The following is a 23672-nucleotide window of genomic DNA, read 5'->3' as shown; positions in this document are numbered from 1 at the left end:
AAGATCAGAAATGTACTGTGCTGGTTACAAAATGCTTTTTTCTCACTTATCTAACTCTTGGCAATATGGTAATAGACAAATTTCCACTTTTTGTGGAATATCCCTTTAATTGATAAGAAACCCTGCAACTTGTATTATTATGTTTATTTATTTATTTATTTATTTTTTAGGATGTGGACTTCCATGAGGCCGAAAGTGAAATGGAGAAGACGCTCATTGGCATCTCGTCATCAAACCAGAAGGAGAGCATGACCTTGACCCGGCAGAAGACATTGGTATCATAATTGAGGGTGTCGCTGTGCTCAGAGATCTTCCTGATGTTGCCACTGCTGTTGTGTTGTTGTTCGCCTGATCTACACTTTAAACATGAGCTACCCATCCAACCTCAGGTACACTTTTGAGTTTTTTTCAGAAAGTACTGATGGGACTTGATGCTAAGAAGCTATCAAACAAAGTTCAAGTGCTCAGAAACAAACTCCTTGAATAAAGAGGAGGAAGCGGGAGGCCCTTATTGCTTAACTTAGTTTGAATGCTTTACGTTCAGGTATAGTTAAGTTGTTCATAAACACTTTTTTTCATTGTCAGTACTGTTTCTTGGGAACATTCACCAGTTTTAGAGAACAATAATGTTCATTTGCATTTTAGCAAAATACTGTTACTTAAAAAATTGGTGTTGCACTTCTTCTACTGCTACTTGACAACATACAGAAAATGACAGACATTTTAAAAAGTTTTAGCGGTTAGGCCGCTGTGATTTGATATTTCAAAGAATGTGACATTTGGCAGCTGTCTGCAACTTGGGATGTAACCATAACTTGAAAAACTGAGTAGCACTGTTTTACAGTACAGTTTTTGAACAAAACAGCCAATTTTCACTGTTTTAAATGAGTTTAGTTTGCTCTTTCATGCTTATCAGTGTTTGAAAATAATTCCTGAAACGTCTTGTAAAATGTAGGATTTTTTTTGATAATTTGGATGCTTTCTGGACCAGTTGAAAGACAAGTTGGTTAGCACTTCACTGATCTTTGAAGTAAAATATTGTTTTATGCACAAAGTATTTAGTTAAAGTTGTAACAAGTTGTCTGCATTGAGCTACGGCTCTACAGTCTTTTCGGTCTGTCAACAAGTATTTAATATGCACTGAATGTGCTTAGTAAAGACAGGACTTTGTTGGATCATTTTTTTAATCATTTTAGTTTGACGACAAGTTGGTTAGCACTTTATACTGATCTACATTTTCTGCACAAAATATTCACTTGGAAGTTGTAACAAGTTGCATTGATTGCACTTTGTGTTAAGCTGTTGTGCTTGGAAAAAAGTATTTTATATGCACTGAATGTGCTTATTAAAGGCAGGATTGTGTTTGATAATTTGGGTGCTGTCTTCATTTCTTCCTAAAAGATCTCCCTAAGATTTACTTAAAAATGTTATGTCAAGTGGTTCCACATAACTGCTTTTAAGTAACTTTTAAGAAACTTTGCTATTTTGTATGGAAGTAACCAGTGTAAATGATTTATATGTAATTGTATTGAATAGAAATTACTTAACATTTTTATGTAATTCAAAAGCAGCAAAGTTATGTAGCAGCTACATAACAGTTTTACAAAGATACTACCTAACCAGGTTATGTCCTTCTAAAGCAGAAAAGTTATGTACCAGCTAAGTAACAGTATTACAAAGATATTGCCTAAACAAGTTATGTAGGCTTAAAGCAACAAAGATAAGTATCAGCTAAGCATTGCAATTAAGTTACATTTAGCCAATACACTTACGTAAATCTAACTTAACAGTATTGAGTTCAAACTAAGTAACAACATTTCTTAAAAGTTACTTAAAGCAGTTGTGTGGAACCACTTGACATAACTTTTTTAAGTAAATCTAATGTTTTATTTTTTTGAGTGCAGCAGAGTCAACTTTAAAAATAAACATGTGGTTCCTCTTTGTTCCACCGTACAGTCAGATCAGCCCAGAGAACAGGAATGTTCTCATTATGCTGCTGTCAGATTCAGCTCTGCCGGAGCATCTGGTGTCACTCCAGCAGACACAGACTTACAGACTTACTCTTCTGTGAAACTTTGAGAGAGATACTGTGTATTGGATATGTGTGCCACATATCCAGTGGTGGCTGATGATGAAACAAGTCCTCAGCAAGGAACAAGTGCCTGTTAATGAATGCAGCACATAAACCTACATAACTGAATGCAGCAGGGTGTTACGTGTGTGTTTATCAGTTCGCCATCTTAACTATCTCTAGACGTCATTTTCCTTCTCTCTTTTTTGACACCACCCTCTACTGGTGCAGTTTGGTATCTAACATTACAGGACACAGCACAGTTGTTGACAGCTGTTACAATGAATGATTTATTGTGGGATGCCCTTATTTTATAACCCTAAAAAAATATTTCCTATGTATGAAATACAAAGGGAATACAGTGACTCAGTATCTTGAACTGAGTTTGAGCAGTTTCATCATAACAATGACTGCTGTAGATGTCTGAATGCACTGATCTGATTGTCTGATTAAATATTAAATACCTAATAAATTGGCTGGTGAGTGTTCCAGTGCTGTTGTGATGTATTATACAGTAGTTCGTGCTACGTTCTCATTTTGTATGTTTTTGGATCGTCTGTTTTCTGATGAGTGTAGCTTCACATGTGTCACAGTCCTGGGTCAGTCACCCAGTGTTTTGACTTTTGTAATATTATTGATCTTTGTTTTCATCATGGTTTTGACTGCTAGTGTTTTGGTTTCTGTTTTGTACTTTGAGCTCTCCAGTTTTTCTTGCTTTACGATTCCTAGTTCTTGGGTTTTGGTTCCTGTGCTCCTCATGTCACCCTCGGTCCTGTACTCCGTGTCCCCTCTGTGTAGCATCAAGTCCTTGCCCCTGTGCTGGTTGTATTTCCTGTTTTATTTTGAAGGTCCATGTGTCATGTGAATGTATTTTGTTTTGCTTCCCCCCTCTCTCGTCATGTTGAATTAGGTTCAGCTGTGTCTCACTCCTGTGTGCCATTTCCTTATTTCCTTATTTAGTGTGTGTTATCTGTTGCTCTTCGTTGGTCTGTCTGCCTACCATTTAACTGTGTTACTGCTGCTCTCAGTCCCCCCACGGTTCCAGGTTTGGCTAGTTCTGGTTTCAGATTCAGGTAATTTCAGTCTTAGATTTCCCAGTTTAGGGTTTTGTTAGTTTTCTCTCTTTCCTCATGTTGTGGCTTTGTTCAGCCCTCAATAAAGCCTCGTTTTGGTTATCATTCACCTGCGTCTCTACACATTGTGACAACATGTATCATTTTACTTTTCTCTATTTACAAAAAGTTGCATTTTTGTAAAGTTTCACATAAATCGTTCACATTTAATTTTTTGTCTGAACTCTACATGAGGCACACTTTTTTACAAAGTGAGAAAGTTTTGATAGAAGTATTAAACCATTTGGTGTCGAAGTCTCAAAACAGCATTTAAAGGTTTTTATTCACAGGTCACAGAGTTGATCTGATTTACTTGTCTGTTTTAATACACATGAAAAAGGCTTTGATTTTACTGTTTGTTGAGACTCATAATAAACAGTCATGAGATAACGAGCAGAGAGGAAACAGGTGGGAATGCAGCTGAGAATAACTAACATAATGATCTAAGGGGAAGTAAAACTGAAGACAAGAAAGCACAACAATCATTAAAATACACCAGGAAGAGAGACACGACTAAAGGAGGCAAGATCAACTTGACACAACTAAACGGGAAATAAGAAAGACGACCATGAACACAGGACACAAAGTAAAGACCAGAAAGGGATGAAAACAGGGAACTAACAAACCAGTCAAGGAAAGCTGAGCAAGGGACTAAAGTCATAAAATGTAAACCTTTCTATCTTCCACTTTACCTTTTCTCCATCGTTTTACTCCAACATAAGACTGAAAATTCTTCCAGAGCATCCTGCTGATTTAATTCACTCTCCAGCAGTTATTATTGTGAAGACTGGAAATTTAAATGGGAGATTTTAAAGTTGATTCAGTGCCCTGTATGAAAAACTTGACCAAAATAAACAGATCTCTGTCTTACTCAGAGACGTCTGCTGTGATGGAGCAGGACTCATTCACTGATCTCTGCTCACCTTCTTCTTGGTTTCCCCAAAACACAGGTCTCAGCATCACAGCAGACTTTACATCATTACAGTTGATCAAACTGCACAACTTCATCTCACTGATCTGAGCAAAAATCCGTTACTTAAAAAAAAAAACACTGCACACCAAAAATAGAAACAGTCACATGTATTTATACAATATTCATGTTCTATGTTTCCTGATCATTTCCCACAGTGTGTTTACAGACCACTACGGCTGAAGCTGGAGAGTCTTCTTCATCACAGAAGTTTGTTTCCATCATAAATGCAGAAAACAGTTTTATCACCAACGCCTCCACAATTTAACACAACTGCACGCAGCTCAAAGAGCCACAACACAGAGCAGATGAAATGAAAATAAAATGTTGCACACATTAAAGTGAGAAATGAGAGAACAGCTACAGGTTGTATTTCCATGTAAACATGTTACACACTGAATGAACAAAAAAATGCATCTAGGTCCTTTAGCTAATATAACATAAACACACATCATGATTGTGTATCGCTCTCACCTCAAACACAACTAAACAGGCTTGTGTTATTCTCTGCTTCTCTTGCTGTTATCCAGCTGTCATGACTTTAGGCTGACTGATTTTCGTACCGCTCGGGTAAGAATTCAAGCCGCTGCTGCCATCTACTGGCGACACGCAATATTGCATCACCAGTTTTTAAGCTGTGTCCAGTTCAGTGAGAACTCTTGATTTTTCTTTTCTTTTGTGAACTGCAGTCGCCATGTTGTCTCAGTGTGTGAGTGATCATACTATAGAAATATAGTGCTAACTTCTATACTTTGATAATATGTAAGGACAGAAAGGTCAAAAAGATAATAGTAATATAATAATAAACCTGTTTGAAAGCTTCTGTTAAAGGTGTCATTGGAGAAGAAACCAGTAGTAAGTAGCTGCTTCCTTCTGTCAGTTTTTCTTCGGGCTGATTGTTTCGTTGACATCTTGTTGGTAGATAGAGCCATTTCTTTAACTTAAACCCTCTTAGTAAAGGAAGTAATTCTGAAAACTGTTTTTGTTTGTTTTTTCTTACACTTACACTTTATTATTACTCGCCTCATGCACTCGCCCTTTTCTGGGATTTTTTTTAAAGCATTACAAATATGTCCAGGTAGAAAAATGGAGGGAAGATATATCTCCTTTCCACTAGTGGGCGACGACATGTTCTCTGCACCTTCTTGGGTTTTAGCAGGCAGTAGCTAAAGGAGGGTACAAAAACTAAAGGCCTGGACAGGAAATGGGAAATCTCCGTTTTGTTTTCTGCTTTTTCTGTGAGAAGATTCAGCTGTAAAAGAATCATCCAACCAACTTTCTGACTAGAAGCTGAAATCCACAGCAGTCATGATCTTAGCAGAAGCTGGGTTTTAGGTGAGCATCACTCTGTTCTCTTTCAATCACATTTAAAATGTGATTTGAAACCTCTTCTTCACTCACTTTTGAATTTATTTTTATGAATCAGAAGAAACAGGACTTCCAGTCAGTCTCCAAGAAGGGAAACATCAGACAACAAACAGCAGGTACAAACACAAACATCTCCTCATCTGTCCTGTTTCCCTTAATCTGAACGATCATTTATTTGCCATCAGGAATCAATCTTAAACTTATGTGTTTTATCCTCCTTTCTGTCTCACCTAAACCTACCTGTAACCTTCTTTTAAGGCCTCCACCTGAGCCCTGTATTAACTGAGTTCTTTATTCTCTTACCTGGATTCACTTACTTTGTACTCAGGATAGGATGTCACAGTTGGAGCCACAGGAAAAGGATAAAGTGTGTAAAGAAGATGATGATCTCCAAAGTTAAAGTTAAAACAGCTCAAAGTAAAAGCATTGAGGATATCCTCAGGGTAGAAAGGGCATTCAACTGAACAAACCCCAAATCTCACCCCCAAAAATGCAGTAAAAACGTTGCAGTAATGCCTGCCTGCCTTAGTTCTCTGAGGTACATTTGTACTTCAGCACTTTTGAAAAGATAACTATCGTTCCATTTGAAGTGCTTAAAGAGATAATTTTGCATACTTGTGAATTTGTACATGAGGCCTACAGGCAGAAATTTAGAAGTGAATCATTCAGTATCCAATGAATGATGCTCATCGAGGAAACTTTAGAAGATTTTGGAAAAACTTTAGACCATTCCATTATCCTCGCAGAGAAAGTCAGGAGTTTATTTGTTTTACAAAGCAGCTTTAATGACTAAAACATTTGTATAATTAATATTCAATGGTCATGTAACCCATGCAAAATACAGGGCTACAAAATCCCTTTTCATTGGCCTCTTCTTGGCCTCACTATTGTGTATATTACCTTGTACATTACAGTTTGCACTACTCTGGTCACTCTGTCGTAGTACTCTGTTTATATCACTCTGGGCACTTGTTTACCCCACCTGCACTGCTCTGTCAATATATTGCGGTGCTAATATGGCACAAGACACTTTAACATTCCACTCACACAATGTACATTTTCAGACTTAATTAAACATTTCAGATAGTTTTATTAAATCAACTTAATGTATATATTTCACTTACTTGGTGTATATAATGTCCTCTTTAGTCGGGGAGTGTTTACAGGACACATTTCATTTCACTGCGTGTTGAACTCGTACAACTATGCATGTGACAAATAAAGAATCTTGAATCTGCAAAGTGAATCATCCAAAGGTTTGATGTAATTTAATTTATGAATTTATTATAACTGTCTTGTCTCTGCAGATTAATCCTGATGTCAAGCATGAAAACATCTCAGTTCAGTAAGTAGAGCAGGATGACCATCATGACAACAGACTGCACTTCACTGAGTTTTTTTCTTGGCAACTTTTTTTAAAAACACAAAATAACCACTGACAGGATCAACACTAGCGGGTATTTAAAAACAATATAATAAAATGTGTAAAGTGGAGTCCTTAAAGTGAAACAATAATAAAGCCATCAATGGTGATAAGGAGCAAATGCAAAGGTATATTTGTAGATTTGCTCTTGCAATACCTCGATTCTTCACTAGAGGGCTCTTTGTGGGAGGGGGGTTAATAAGGAAGTGATGATGTTAAAGCTAAATACAGTTTGTCTGCTGACACACTCACACAAGTCAGTCATTCCTGTTAGACAGATGTTGATTTTTAACATTTATGTATCTGATATTTCCCAAACACTGAGAGCAGCAGCAGTGATCGGCTCTTTAAAACATTCATACATCAACTTTCTGATTAGAAGTGAAAAAACAGCCATGTTGTTGGCAGAAGCTGGATGTTTGTTCATGGGTTTCATTCTGTGTCTCTCAGGTAGGAATAATTTGTTTGTCCTCCTCATGATGACTGTGATGATGTTTGTGGAAGGCAGAAGTTTTAGTGTCAAACCTGCAGAAAGTTACAAAATGATTTTAGAAAACAGGAGATTCACAGTTAACAGGATTTTTACTTGTTCTGAATTAAAGCACCAGATTGTGATCCTTCACAGTAACATGTTGTCATCACAGATTAGCACAGAAAAGAAAGTTAGCATAAATGTTCACAATGTTTATTATTCAGATGTTGTGTTAAAGCTGTAAATTTTACATGTAAAAGCTGAACATGTAAGAGCTAATGTTGTTAGCAGATGCTAGACTTTTGTTTAAGGCTTTATGTTTTACATCTGTCTAACTATGTTTATGTTTTTGTGTGTCAATGTAGTCTATAGTGATACTTTTATAAGCTCCTTAGAAGAATAGAATTAAAACTTACATTGTATGATATATATTTACTTTATGATTTCAAATTCTTACAATATACATCATTATTCAGTGTTTAATGATAGAAAGATCAAACAGACAGTAACAGCGATAATAAATCTTTTCACCAATAAAAGTTTCTGTTAAAGGTGTAAATGGAGGAGAAACCAGGATCTGTGCTCTCAAATGTTCATCAGTGGATCTGCACTGCTCACATCAAGCTGTTGCAGGTACACTTGCTCTCAGTACTTTATTATTTTCCAGATGACATCATTGTATAAGTTGTTATCCATCATCCTCTCAGAGCTGCAGGTAAAGGTGATTCCTGCCACAGAGGGACAGACAGTAACACTGATGTGCAGCAGCAGCTGTCCTCTGACTGAAAAGCCTGCAGCCTACATCTGGTACAAGAACAGAGAGTTTCTCTATGAGGACTGGTCTCCCTGGTACCAAGAGCTGCTCAGCAGTGAGGAAGCAGTCACATACTCCTGTGCTGTCAAAGGCTACGAGGATCACAGAGCCCCTGAAGTCTCTGTGGGTGAGTCATGATGGACACCTCCTCATCATGTTATGAGATGTTAAACACAAACACTTTACTGTTCAGACTCTAATGAATTTACTGAAAGTTGTTGGTTTTTCTCAGATTCCATCACAGAGACCTGCTTCAGTGTGACCTATGCTAAAGGGAGAATGTGTTCTTCTCAGCAGACATCAGTGGACGAGTCCTGCTCCATCACATATCCCAGAGGTGAAGCTCTGGACAAACTGCATTTTGAAATCTCATTTTTATTCGTTATTTATTCGACATGACAGAGATTAACTGGTGGAAAATGTGTTTATCATCTCCCAACAGAAATTCATGTCCAGAGGACTCCTGCTGAACACAGAGGTAACATCAGACTGACCTGTAACAGCAGCTGTTTTCTGACTGACCCTCTGATTTCCTTTGTGTGGTATGAGACCAGAAAGCCTACAGTGAAGGAGGGAAAACAGATTCTAGTTTCCAGCTCTAATCCAGACAGTTTGTCTTGTGGTGTAAAAGGTCTTGAGGATGTGCGCTCTGCTGACGTCTGTGAGTAAACTTATTGTCTCTCCACTTACAAAGTATTACCACCACTTCTTGCAATTATGACTAATCATCACACTGGTTTCCTGTAAAGTTCAGGATCAGTTTTAAATGTTGGTGATCACATCACAATTCTTATTATTTTTATAAAGTATTTAGTTGTTTTTTATTATTAGTATTAGTAATTATTGGTATAGTTTAAAGCGCTTTTTACTTGTTGTGCAGTACCTTGGTCAAGATCTGTTGGGTTTAAATGTGTGATACAAATAAACTGATTGAACTAATTAAGTTAAAATATCTCTCTTCTCTGTTTCATCTATATTTCAGGTGTTAGTGATGATTCCTGCTGGATGTTGAATTATGTCCACAGCAGAATCTGTGCTCTGGAAGGATCTTCAGTCAACATGTCCAGTAAATACTCACATCCTGACTACGTGCAGATACAGTCTAAATGTTGGTATAAAGTCAAGAGAGAAGCTGAACAGCTGACTGAGGATGCAGGTCATGTGGAGTATGATGACAGCATGAAGAACCAACACATCCTCAGATTAAAGAAGCTGAAGAGAGATGACTCAGCAGAATACAGGTTCACCTTCACAACAGAAAATGAAGAAGTGAATCAGTCTGATTTTCCTGGAGTTACACTGATTGTCACAGGTAATTACAGCTTGTTTCACTCAGTGTTTATGTACCTAAAATGTCCTCAAATTATGTAACAGCTGTCACATGTACAGTAACATTTTACATTTCTGGCCCTTGGACCACTTGCTGCCACAGGTAGGTGCATTTTGGGTTACTGAATCAGAACCATCCACAACAGCATCCATGATGGAGTCACCAAACGTCTCCAGATCTTTATACCAAGTTACGCAAATTAATTTCTGACACTGTCAGATTTAGACACTCTATATTTACTCTGTAGATTCTTTATGTGTTTCACACTTTGCATGTTCTGGTGCGTGATATTATAATATTAATATGATGAGACAAACCAAATCCTACAAATAGTTAACCTGCGTTCTATTACCCATTTAAAATCTTAATTAGTTTTCTTTAAACAAGTTTCTCATGCTTTGAAAAGGAAAAAGATTACCTGAGCAACTTTGTAATGTTCACATGGTTGTTTTGGGAAACTAACCTTATGTTTGTAAATAGTACCTCCAAATTGCAGTCATGTAGGTAGGAGAGTACACCCTTTTTAAATGTCTAATGTTTTGTGTATCAGGGTATAATGTAAGAAACCTTTAGCAGGCTCTAAAATGTGATAAACATAACCTGAGAAGAGGTTTTATTTCGTTAATCCTTCCAAAGAAGCCATACTTGTTCAGTTTTTTTCTGCATATGGCTCCATAAACATTAACCTTTGACATGCTAACTGAGGCTGGTAGAGTCTGAGATGTGACTCTGTGGTTTTTTGCAGTTTCTCTGAGCATTGCGCGGTCTCACCTTTTGCTGTGAAGATTGGCAGCTGTTTTGAAGGTTTTCCACATCTGAACAAGCAGTCTCATTGTAGAATGAGTGCAAACTGTCTGTCAAGTCACCTTTATTTGTATGCACATTTAAAAAATATCAAGTGTCAGCCAACGTGCTGAACAGAGGGACAATGTCATCAAAATAAAAGAAATAATTAAAATAAATGATATAAAAACATTACAAAAAATCATATATAATATATATATATATATATATATATATATATATATATATATATATATATATATATATATATATATATATATATATATATATATATATATATATATATATATATATATATATATATATATATATATATATATATATATATATATATATTTGTTACTTCTTTAGGATCACTGCTGATATCTTTTCCTCCTCGTCACTGTGTTAAGTCACAAACTGAAGGCTCCAGGCCTACAAACTGCCAAAACCTCTGTTTTTATAGAAGTGATCACAATTGATGATGTTAAAGTGGTTGGTTCTTAGTGCTTAAATCCTCTTCAGCAGCACAGGTGTCTTTAGTTAATGTCTCCTCAATATTTGTTACATAAATAATTGCATAGTGTAATATGTCATGTTGGATTGTTCGTCTGGGGTTGTATTTACCTTATTTCAAGACCTGCTGATGACAAGATCTATTTTTTCCTAATAAAATCTTAGAATTGAAAGAGTTTCTTTTTCACATGATTGTGTGTCTTATATTTACTGACCAGTCTGAGTGTTTCAGAGCTGAGAGTGAAGATGAGTCCTTCTGCAGTGGTGACAGAGGGTCAGAGAGTCACACTGACCTGCAGTACCAGCTGTCCTCTGACTGACAACACAAACTACATTTGGTACTTGAACAGTCGACCTCTGACCCCGAGAGAGAACCAGAACAAACATCTGATCCTAGACCCAGTCAGCAGGGAGGATGCAGGAAGCTACTCCTGTGCTGTGAAAACCAACAAAGATATCAGCTCTGCTCCAAAGACTCTCACTGTCCAAAGTATCACAGGAACATGGACACCAGCAGCTGCAGGAGTTTCTGCAGCTCTGCTGGGTTTAATACTTCTCACTGTCTGCTGGTGGAGGAGGTGAGGATGAGCCCTGTTTCCTCTCTCAGTTCAATCAGGTTCAGTCTCAAATTCTCAGACTAACCACGTGTTCATCTTTGTATTTGTATCTTTTTTACAAACCAGAAAAAAGAGTAATTCTCACAAACCTTCAAGACATGAAACTCTGGATGACTCACACCTGGTAAAGAAAAACATATATGTATACTTATATATAAAACTGTACTATAACATAAAACCTCAGCATCATCTATCATGCTTCTTTCACATCAACTAGGAGAGCAGCTTCATTTTAAAATAGATGTCCAAATCATTAAAATCAGAGAATTGTTGATTTCTGGTTTTCTTCTCTGGTTTTAGTCGGCAGTGATTTTGTTCTGGTGACAGTAATATTTTGTACCAAATACTCCACGTCCTGTACTTCACGGTGGAGGTCATGAATCTGTAAAAATTTCCATGTAAATGATTTTAAACATTTTATTAACATACCACCTCATACAGCTGAGCTATTATATAAGAGCTATGAGTGAGTCTACTTTGTGTTAATCCTCCCCTCCAGCTGAGCTCTGCACTGAAAGATCAGCAATAAGTTCAACAATAATAACGTCTCAAATTGTTATTTCTCTCTTTCTTTTTTTGGGTTCCAAGTATGATGAAATCTCACCCCAACCAGCAGAGCAGGATCGTCACTACCCCAGCCTTAATTCTTCAGAGGATGAAATGGATCATCTCTATTCCACCATTCCTCCATTTGAGCCCACTGTATAAGACCATGTCCGCTATGGTTCTGTGGACAACTTTTGACCCAGTATAACCCCTGAGTGAGTCTTTTCTGTGAGTCCAATTTCACTAACCACACTCAGGCCTGAATACTGTCAAATCTCTTAAATAGAGCCTGTCTTACAAAGTGAAGCAGGCTAAAAAGTCCCAAAAAGCAGCATCATGTGATGGTTCAACGAAACTCAAGAACAACTGGGAAAATATGTCATTGACATCTATCAGTCAGTCTAGAAAGGGTTACATAAGATATTTCAAAGGCTTCGGACTCCAGCGAACCACAGTAAGAGCCGTTATATCCACTAATGAAGAAAATTTTTTGTGGCTGTCCCCATCTAGACACCTTATCTCCACCCACTCTGCCTCCAGCAGTGACCCTGATCAAACCAGGATTTGTGGCATCTTTGTAGAGCGCGACTCCACCATAGCTTGCCCAAAACTTCCCTGTGATTCTTGCAGCAGGCTGAGCCTCGCCGTCTGTAACTCTCCCAATAACATGAGCAGTAGCCATATGATCCATTCAGTCATAGGCCACCAGCACACCTCGACCATGGCTTAAAAAGACTAAAAAAGACTGGAGGTCACCCCCCTCTCTCATCCAGCAGCGGCGGTGCAGGCCAAGACCCAGGCCAAGCAAGGAGGTTTTCCAAGACCTGCCTCTGGCACTCAGTCTCCTCCTGCAGTGTCTCTGCTGATGCACCACCACCTGCTAACACTGCATCATCACCAGGTCTGCCACCATCTGCACTAGCACCTCGACCGTCTGTATGTGTTGTGGATTCTGCATGATGTACTGTGATGGACGTTTTTAAATCCTATTTATTCTTTTGATTTTGTGCAACCTGTGTCTGTGCCTACACAAAAATGTGGGCACACGTTGGATCTTGATTTGACTCACGGTTTACCTCTAACTTAGAGGTTTTGTGATGCTGTATGGTTGGATCATAAGCCTGTCTTGTTTGAGGTTTCTCTTCCTTCCTTGCTGCCAGAAGAAAGTTTAGGAGAGCTGAACTTAAATGGAAGAAGGATAAACTTAAGGTGTCATATGAAATATTACAGTATTACTGGAATTCATATCAAAAAACTGTTAAAGATGCTAAGAGAAACCATTTTGCTGCTGTTATTCAGGCAAACTCCTGTAAGCCTTATGCCTTATTTAAAACCACTGACATGATCCTTTATGCTCCACAGACTGTTGGTGTCGAGTCCTCTCAGGACATTTGTGAAAACTTCTACACTTCTTTATTGATAAAGTATCATCGGTGAAAGCGCAGATTTCCCATTCCGTTCTCGACCCTTCTGTCCCTGTCCTTAGCTCTGTTGTCTTTGACAGGTTTGAGCCAGTTTCTTTGTTCTGCCTGCAGGAGTTGGTCTCTCACCTGAAGCCCTCAGGTTCCCCTTATGAGGCTCTCCCTCCTCGATTTTTCAAAGAGGTTTTTCTCACTATAGCACCATTTGTGCAATCCATTGTAAATAGTAGTTTTTCCTCTGGTGTTGTACCCGTGAACCTTAAACATGCAGTGATTCAGCCTCTACTCAAGAAACCTGCTCTTGATCCTGATATTATTGCAAATTACAGGCTTATCTCCAAACGGCCTTTTATCTCAAAAATTCTTGAAAAGCCAGATTACAAGCAATTAATGTCCTTTTTAGAAGAACACAGTATTTTAGAAGTTTTTCAATCTGGTTTTAAAGCTTTGCATAGTACAGAATCTGATGTGTTTTTAGTAACTGACTCAGGTGACTGTTATTATCGTGCTTTTAGATTTAATGGCTGCCTTTGATAGAGTGGATCATAAGAGTTTAATTTCCCATTTACAGCAGTTGGCGGGTGTTAGGAGTACCGCACTGCAGTGGTTCAGATTGTTACGCCCCTCTGCAGCCCCTAATCTCCTCAGTCTGTTCAGCTGTTGCTAATTGGCCACACCTAGTCAGGTGTGGATAAAAGCATACCTGAGGCAGGCTTCCCAGGAGCTCACTAGTCTTTGCCTTGGTGGAACCAGCCATTTTTGCCAACCTGCTATGCCATTTTAAAATAAAACCTCTTCTCACTAACACTCTGGTATTCGTCTCCTTTTTTATGTTGCGGCTTTTGAGCAGGGTCGTAACAAGATCCTATTTGGCACAGCGAACTTTCTCTGTGAAACTTGGTGAGTTTGTATCCTCTGCTTCTCTTCAATGTGGGAGACCTGAGACCACTACTATGGATCTTGGTTCCCTGGCACAGTATGTTAAACCAATCATCACTAATCTGGGAGTTAAAATGGAGGCAGATCTTAAACTTGAAAGCCAGCTCAGAGCTGTTGTAAGAGCTAGCTTTTTTCATTTGAGGCAATGTGCCAAAATAAAGCCCATCTTATCAAAGCAGCTTTTTGAGAGACTAATCCACGCCTGTGTTACATATAGGCTGGATTATTATAACGTACTTTATTGTGGGGTTAGCGACGCATCCATTAGGCGTCTGCAGGTTGTGCAAAATGCTGCAGCGTGTCTTTTAACTGAAACAAAAAAGTCTGAGCGCATTACTCCCATTTTAATTTCACTCCACTGGCTACCTGTACATTTAAGGATCGTTTTTAATATTCTTGTTTTTGTTTTTAAATCTCTGAATGGCATACCCCCCGACAAACACACCTCTCAGAGCTACTACATCTACATACACCTGCCCGCTCCCCTAGGTCTCCCAATCAGCAACTCCGTAAGGCACCAAAAACTAAGTATGAATTTAGAGGTGACCGTGCTTTTGCTGTAGCTGTTCCAAAGTTGTGGAATGATCTGCCCTTGTATGTTTGGCAGGCCTCTTCTCTCTGAGTTTAAAACTCTTCTTATAACATGTTTATTTGCCGAAGCCTTTGGCACTCTTTGAGGGGCTGACTCAACTTGTTTTAACATGTTTTATTTTATTTTTTTAATTCATTTATTTATTTATTTTATCTTATTTTGTGTTATTTTGTTTTATTGTGTTTATGCTATTTGTGTATGTACAGAACTTTGTGAACCCTGGTTTTATGTTAAAGTGCTTCATAAATAAAGCTGGTAAGGTATATTTGGCACCACTGTAGTAAGTCTCCAGCTACTGATGGGACCCACCACAACACGTCAACACACAGGATGTGGATGAGTGCACAGTTCACTGCATTTAATTTGGTTGAGGCTACAGAAGCCACGCAAGCCTCTATCTTTAGACTCTAGCTCTGTTCTGTTTTTAGGCTACTAAAATAGGGGAGGCAAGATTAGGTTCTGATAGCTTTCTTCTTTTAATAACTAAAATCATCAGTTAAAAATTTATTTTGCATTTACTTATCTTTGTCTAACAATAAAATGTATTTGATGATCTGATCATTTTAAGTGTAAGATATAAAAAAAAAATCAAGAAAGGGGGTCAATAGTTTTTCAAGGCACTTTGATGGTCTGTAGAAGAATCAGTCAAAGGTTTGAAGCAGTTCAATGTAAAATTAGAATAACTGTCTTGCCTCCTCAGATGAACCTTGACTCTATGGATGAAAACATCCCAGCTCATCACTATACAAGACTGCACTTCAGTGATAACCACACAGCTGACTTTGACTCCACCATCAAGTCACTGCCTGCTCACTAAGAAAAGAGTTTGTAACCAGTGATGGTTTTATTGTCTGAAATCACTTCAGCATCATAACAGAGACACCACAGCTGGTATATCAGTCAGTGTTCATTCTCTGTGTTCGGGGATATTATACAGAAGAAATTAGAAGAAAAGTAGCAGTGCTTGAATTGTTCAGTTGAAAAATGTGTAATAATGAAATTCATGTTTCACAAACGTCCTGCAAAATGCAAGAAAACTTGCTAGTACTTCAAAAAGGGCAGTTTTCATTCATGCTGTCAGAAATTAAAACTTCAACGTCGTCATGTTTATTTTTTTTACACCACAAAAGAAAAATCCAGTAACTGTCAGGGTCTGTGGGGTGAGCAGACCGAGTGTAGAGGTCGAGGACCCAAATGCAGACAATGACAGACAATAATACTATAATAAAAGGCACCATTTATTAGGTTGGTAATCCAGACCAAAAAAAATTACAATAAAAATAAAACTTTAAAATTAAAGAACTACACTAAGCAAAACATTAGGAGTCACAAGGAACTAGAAAACACTGAGGGAAAATGAGCTGATGATCCATAAAGGACAAAGGGAGACTGATGCAATAGGAGCATAGGGGAGCTTAGGGGACACTGATTGATTCACTGATCCACACCATTAAGATATGCAGCAACAACGTTGGAATGCCATTCGTGCTGGAGAAGTGTAGTCAGATGGTAATGAAGAGAGGAAAAGTGGTCAGAACTGAGGGGATCGAACTACCAGAAGGCAACATTCCAGACGGTGAGGACAGCTACAAGTATCTGGGAATTCCACAGGCAAATGGGATCCACGAAGAAGCCGGTAGGAAAGCTGCAACCACTGAGTACCCACAGAGGGTCAGACAAGTCCTGAAGAGTCAGAACTAGATCCGGACTATCAACACCAACGCCCTGCTGGAATAATAAACTGGCCAACTGAGAAGATGGAAGCCACTGACATCAAGACAAGGACGCTCCGAACCATGTATGGAGGGTTTCACCCCAAGTCCAGCACCCTGGACGGGCCGGGGACTAGTGAGTGTCAGTACCACAGTCCAGGACGACACAAGGAACATCACAAATACATCAGGAAGGTGGCCCCAACCGACCACATGCTCAGTGAATACGTCAGGCAGCAGAAACTCAAGAAAGAGGAGGAACCATCATGGAAGGTTAGTCCCCTGTGCAGTATGTACCACCATCAGATAGAGGAAGTGGTTGACATCCAGGAATCCTACCAGTAGCTGGGCAAAGCTGGACTGAGAGACATCACAGAGACACTAATCATGGCAGCACAGGAACAAGCTCTAAGTACAAGATTCATAGAGGCTGCGGTCTATCACACCAGGCAAGACCCCAGGTGCAGGCTGTGTAAAGATGCCCCAGAGACAATCCACAACATAACAGCAGGGTGTAAGATGCTAGCAGGCAGGACATACATGTAACCCCATAACCAAGTGACTGGCATAGTATACAGGAACATGTGTGTCCTGAAATATGGCCTGGAAGTCCCGAGGTCAAAATGGAACACCCTCTAAAGGGGTGGTCGAGAATGACAAAGACTGACCGAGCTAAGATCCTGTGGAACTTTGAGATACAGATGGACAAACTGGTGAATGGACATAGTAGTGGCAGACAAGGAGAGGAAGATGGCCATAGTGATAGACGTAGAGATACCGAATGACAGCAACATGGGTAAAAAGGAACATGAGAAGCTGGAATTCTTATATATAATTAGAAATTTTACGGTAGTGAACTTTTATGTCATTTAATTGTTTACTTAATTACTTAGTGTAGTATGGTGTAGTGTAATTTGGTGAAACTTACAGATGAGATTTTCAATATCATAATGTCATCACTAATTAGTCTAAAGAAGAATTCTGTAGAGAAACAGTATACATCCAGATGTTTGATAATAAATTGTTCTGTCAAAGGTGTTGCTCTGCATGCATCATAGTGAACTACAGTATCATAGACATCATCTGCCTGTTTCTCTCGGTTTCTTTTTCTCTCACGCCACAAAATAACCACAGACAACTGTGTTACAAGTCTCTGCTCTCATTCTGGTAAAACTCTCAGAACTTAATCAAATTTGCTGTTGCTGCAAGTTTCATAAGCATACCTTGTGATTTTTTTTTTACAGGAAAGAAAGAAAATATAAATCATGGTAAAGTACAGAGCAGCAATCAATACTTCAAGTTGACTTGAATGATGGCAGAAAGCTGCTGCACTACACTGACTGTTCATCATGTCACTTTCAGGTCGTCATGTCTGCAGGTTTCTCATCACTCAAATTTTTTTCTGAACCACCAAATAACCACACGAGATTCATGTCGCTGCTTTCACTCTGCTAACTCTGACAACTTGTGAAAATGTAATGAAATGCATTAATTTTTCATGTTTAATGAGCATAATTTGCAAAATGTGAATAACAATAAAGCGAAAGCTAATACAGTGCTTAGAAAGAACATAGCTAAAGGTAAATTCAACACAGTGTCAAATATAGTAGATTGTACACATCTATTCTCAGTCAGAGGTTTGTTCTTTCTTAGGCACACAGAGGAAGTGGGGGGCTTTGTCACTCAAAATTCACTTTCAACTTATGTTAAAGAAAATATTGAAAGGAAAATGAGTCAGAATTAACTGCTTTTGAATTCTTACAGCACATTATATTAAATTCCAGTTTTATGTCTTTTTCAGGGAAAACTGAATGCTTGAAAATAGCTTTGAGCAAACATTAGCGTAAGTTAGAAAGAAAGGTTACATTAGCTAACATGAAGCTAACAGTTATTATTTTGTTTTGTTTTTTTAATGACCAGCAATACTTTAGTGATATAACTGTATATTTCTTTCTGTTGAGAAAACTTTGCTATATGAACTGTGTTAGCATCTTTTTTTTTCAGCTTATGGCTTTATTATTTTTGTAAGTAGCACGTTTCTGCTTCTAAAAGAAGAGTGTGGTGGAGAGAGTCTAAAAACAACATCCATGCAGCACAACCGGACTGCTCCTAGTCATACACTTCTTCTAAATGTAAGGATGACAGCATCTTATATCCATCTATCTTTTTCAGGGCAGCTGGAGCCTATCCCAGCAGTCTTAGGGCAATGGGCAGGGTACACCCTGGACAGATTGCTAGTCTAATACAACCAATCACACTCTCATTCACACCTGTGGGCAATTTCAGTGTTTCCAATTAACCTAACCCCACTAGCTGCATGTCTTTGGACTGTGGGAGGAAGCCAGAGTACCCAGGGAGAACCCACGCAAACACAGGAAGAACATGCAAACTCCACACAGAAAGACCCCGGCCTGATAGTGGAATTGAACTCAGTTCTTTCTTGCTGTGAGGCAACAGGGCTAATCACAGTGCCGCCATGTTGCCCGGTATATTATAGCTGGGGGCCATAATTTTAACAGAATGTACTCCTTTTTATTTTTCAAAGAAGACAACTGCATCAATGATGGTATTTAAAAAAATTGACAATACTCTCCAGATGCTTGAAGCTTGGTATGAGACACACATATTTGGATAATTAGCTTAGACTTTCACTTGTAAAGACTAATCACTGATTTTTATTTGTGTATTTCAGAAAATCTGCTACAACATGTTTCTTTTACATTACTGCCATCTTGTGGCTGCAGTTTGATATTTTCACTGAAAATTAGGCTTATTTCAATTTCACTAGAGACTGTAGCGTTCTCTACTCAAGACTTTTAATTGCTTATTTTTCAGCTGATTGTTACTATTGTGTATGAATGTGAGCGTGAATGAATAATGGCATTGTAAAGCGCTTTGGGTGCCTTGAAAAGCGCTATATAAATCCAATCCATTATTGTTTAATATATTTTTTATTTTAAATCAAGATTTAGGCCCATTTGTGTGTGTATTTGATTTTGGTTGTCATTTGCTTGCCTTTCTATAAAATCACTGCATGCCACTGCTGTGTGTGTCAGAAAAATGTTCTTATAAAGGGAGACAGAGCAGTGAGCTTAACACGTTTATTTTCTATCTGCAAAAGTTGAATCTGTTCATCTGGACGTAGCGTTTTGTGGGAGAAACGTTTCGTCGCTCATCCAAGTGACTTCTTCAGTCTCAGCTGACTGCAGGTTTCCCCAATCTTATAAACAGTACATTTGCATAATGACTGAAACCAGCCCACTGAAGAGATCTTTCACCATCTTACAATGCTGTCATTGCAGCAACTCTCTGTGAATGGTACTCATGGCCATTGATCAGCAGTCTTTGATCTGTGGTTGTTGATCAATGCAGAAATAAAAAGGTTACATCCTTGTTGAAAACATTGTTCTGTGACTGATATCCACTGTATCTGAGCTGTTGATGCCTTTGGAAAGCATTCCTAATAGCATCTATTAAGTCATATGCCTTGCTCAATGGTTCATGGAAGTAACAGTTTTGGTAACTGTCTTTGTAAATTGAAATTCTACAGATAGAGTCAGCTCAGTATCCAGCCATTATTATGAAAGTTTTCTCTTTGGCATCCACAGATGCAACAGCTCATAACAAATTGGTGCAAACAGAGGTGAATCCACGTAATTATACTTTTCATATCTGAAAGTCCTGAAGACCACAGTGGTTATGACGGCGTCCTTATATGCCGACACCGGTGTTTTAGCTAGCAAAGCAGTGTGGCCGATGTGGAGTGAAGACACGCTAATGACAACAAGATGTGAGCAGGGCAGACTGAAAAATTAAGGTGAAGTTTAAGTTCTCAGTCAGATTTGTGCTTATCTAGTGTCAGTTATTTCCAATTTTCACTGGTGGATATTGATCATTAAATACTGACACTTGTTTATGAGTAGTGGAAATGCAAATAATCGTGTCATTATCAGTGATGGGAATAACGGCCGTTACTTTTTTCAGTAACTAGAAATCTGAATAATTACTGTTTCTATTGTTACATTACTAAGAAGAAAATGCGGTGTGGACTCGTTACTGTTTTTCAACACACAGATGGTTGAAGCTGTCTTCAGCTTACCGGGAGCTGTGGGGGCAGTCGCACAAGTGCTGCTGAGCTGAGGAATAATAAAGTAGTCGTGGTAAATCAATCACTTGATCAATTTAAGATGACATAGGAACAAGATGTTATGTCAACCCAAAACTCAGGGTGGTCAAAAACCAAAAGAGAAAATCTTCGCCCTTTCCTACTGGTGGAAAAATGTATCCTGTCGACCAATCAAAAAATGAGGAGGAAGGAAAATAAGAATAATCCTTTAATTGTCCCACAAGGGGAAATTTGGTTGTAACAGCAGCCAAAAAGACACATATACAAACAAACAGTACACAGGACACAGAACAGAAACACACACAATTTTTCTTACATATTTACATTAAGGACAATGGTTACTATATACAGAGTACTGTACAGTTATTAAATTAAATAAAAATAACTACAGATAAGAGGCAAACCAGGTTGTAGTGCGAATCGGTTGATTAACTTATTGCAGTTACAGTGCTGATGTAAACATCTATGTTTGTTGGGAGCAGCTCTGATTGTACAGTCTGACAGCTGCAGGGAGGAAGGACCTGCGGAAACGCTCCTTCATGCATCTAGGATGCAGCAGTCTGTCACTGAAGCAGCTCTGCAGTTCAGCAACATTTACATGCATGGGATGGGAGACTCTGTCCATCAGAGATGTTATTTTGGCCAGAGTCCTTCTGTCTCCCACCACCTGCACTGGGTCCAGGGTGCGTCCCAGAACAGAGCTGGCCTTCCTGATGAGTTTATCCAACCTCTTCCTCTCAGCTGCCGATAAACTGCTGCTCCAACATACAACACTGTAAAAAATGACGGATGCCACCACAGAGTCATAGAAGGTCTTTAAAAGCGCTCCCTGTACTCCAAATGACCTCAGCCGCCTCAGCAGGTAGAGTCTGCTCTGACCCTTCCTGTAAAGAGCATCAGTGTTGTGGCTCCAGTCCAGTTTATTATTCAGGTGAACACCCAGGTACCTATAAGAGTCCACTATCTCAATCTCCACTCCCTGGATGTTCACGGTGTCAGTGTGGTGGGTCTCTGTCTCGAAGTCCACCACCAACTCCTTGGTTTTCCGGCGTTGATCAGCAGGTGGTTCTGCTGACACCAGTCCACAAAGTCCAGAGTCCACTGTCTGTACTCTGAGTGGTCCTCACCTGTGATGAGGCCGACTATGGCAGAGTCATCAGAGAACTTCTGTAGGTGGCAGCGTGGGGAGTTGATGGAAAAGTCTGCCGTGTAGAGGGTGAAGAGGAACGGTGCCAGCACAGTTCCCTGTGGGGCCCCTGTACTGCAGACCAGCGTATCAGAGACACAGCCCTGTGACCTCACATACTGTGGACGTTCTGTGAGGTAGTCCAGTATCCACTGGGACATGTGGTGGTCCACTCCCGATTGCTCCAGCTTGTCTCTCAGAAGTCGTGGCTGGATGGTGTTGAAAGCACTGGAGAAATCAAAGAACATGATCCTCACAGTGCTTCCAGGCTTCTCCAGGTGAGTCAGAGCTCGGTGCAGGAGGTAGATGATGGCGTCCTCCACCCCAATGCCAGGCTGGTAAGCAAACTGCAGCGGATCCAATGAAGACCTCACCAGGGGGCGCAGATGGTTTAGAACCAACCTCTCGAGGGTCTTCATCAGATGCGATGTCAGGGCTACCGGCCTGTAGCTGCTGAGGTCCTTGGGATGGGAGGTCTTTGGTACCGGTACCACACACATAAGGAAGAGGGGGAAGTTTTAGGAGTGACGATGGTGAAAGAGAGAGAGAGTTTTGAGATGTGAGAGATTTGTGATGTTTAGCATGTTTGGATTCTAAAGTTAGTGTGTTGTGTAGAACAATGAGGCAACTGCTGAATGTCACAGTTGCTGAAAAAAGCCACCAAAGGCAGATTACAGTGTAAACGCCGTCTCCAGGTTAAAACAGGAGGAATGATGCTGTCCTGTTGTCAGGCCTGCAGGTGTCAGGCTTGTGATGTTCTCCTTTATCTTATAGTGGACAGGAATTATGTTTGGAGTGGCATCTTATTTGATGCAAAATACCTGCTTCGACACTGCAAACGCAAAGCAGAGGATGAAGCATCGCCAAATATACTTCCAACTTTCTTCCAAGCCAAAGACTAGAAAATATGATGAAGCATATCCTGCCTTCGGCTTCACCTGCACAGCGATGGTACCAAGGTAGGTATCCTCGACAGATCACAGACAAATATTATCCCACATTCTTGATTTTTAGTTTACAAACCCTTCCTATAATAAAATCAGAATCAGAATCAGAATACTTTATTGATCCCTAGGGGAAATTATTTTTCGTTACAGTGCTCCATTATAAACAAACATTAACAAAGACAGACAATACACTAACTAAGAATAGCACAATATATACAGGCATATATACATAAAAGTCACTATACATAAAAGTCACTATTAATAAATAGCTGAAAACTAACATGTGCAAGAAGGGTGTAGCTGTTGCAGTAAACAGAGTGTTAAGTGGAGGAGTTGTACAGGGAGATGGCCACAGGCAGGAATGATTTCCTGTGTCGTTCAGTGGTGCTTTTCGGTACTCTCAGTCTTTCACTCAACGTGCTCCTGTGACTGACCAGCATGTCATGGAGTGGGTGGGAGGTATTATCCAACATTGTCTTTTATCTTAGACAACATCCGCCTCTCCGACACCACCTTGAGGGAGTCCAGCTCCATCCGCACAACATTACTGGCCTTACGAATCAGTTTATAGAGTCTGTTGGCATCTGCGACCCTCAGCCTGCTCCCCCAGCATGCAACGGCATAGAGGATCGCACTGGCCACAACAGACTGGTAGAAAATCCTGAGCATTTTCTGGCAGATGTTGAAGGACGTCAGTCGCCTCAAAAAATAGAGACGACTCTGGCCC

At 39.3% G+C, this 23672-nt stretch overlaps 1 protein-coding gene across 5 annotated transcripts; it reads left to right on the top strand.

Annotated features, from left to right (window-relative positions):
• The first annotated feature begins 1496 nt into the window (after window positions 1-1496).
• LOC120440587 lies at window positions 1497-15562 on the top strand. 5 transcript variants are annotated; one of them, XM_039613300.1, is made up of 12 exons: window positions 1497-3144; window positions 4323-5488; window positions 5580-5637; window positions 6829-7394; window positions 7969-8049; window positions 8124-8357; window positions 8463-8567; window positions 8673-8891; window positions 9213-9542; window positions 11092-11437; window positions 11543-11600; window positions 12065-15562. In XM_039613300.1, exons 4-12 carry the CDS (start codon window positions 7154-7156, stop codon window positions 12182-12184), a joined length of 1734 nt encoding a protein of 577 aa, XP_039469234.1. In that variant the 5' UTR covers window positions 1497-3144; window positions 4323-5488; window positions 5580-5637; window positions 6829-7153; the 3' UTR covers window positions 12185-15562. The 5 variants fall into 5 exon arrangements, with proteins under 5 accessions (XP_039469234.1, XP_039469236.1, XP_039469232.1 ...); XM_039613299.1 differs by lacking the exon at window positions 1497-3144 and adding an exon at window positions 4113-4133 and having other exon boundaries at window positions 4312-5488; XM_039613302.1 differs by lacking the exon at window positions 1497-3144 and having other exon boundaries at window positions 3459-5488; window positions 6829-6866.
• The last annotated feature ends 8110 nt before the right edge of the window (window positions 15563-23672 follow it).

The sequence above is a fragment of the Oreochromis aureus genome, linkage group 6, assembly GCF_013358895.1.
Source record: "Oreochromis aureus strain Israel breed Guangdong linkage group 6, ZZ_aureus, whole genome shotgun sequence".
Classification (NCBI taxonomy): domain Eukaryota; kingdom Metazoa; phylum Chordata; class Actinopteri; order Cichliformes; family Cichlidae; genus Oreochromis; species Oreochromis aureus.
This window is presented reverse-complemented; position numbering and strand designations above follow the sequence as displayed.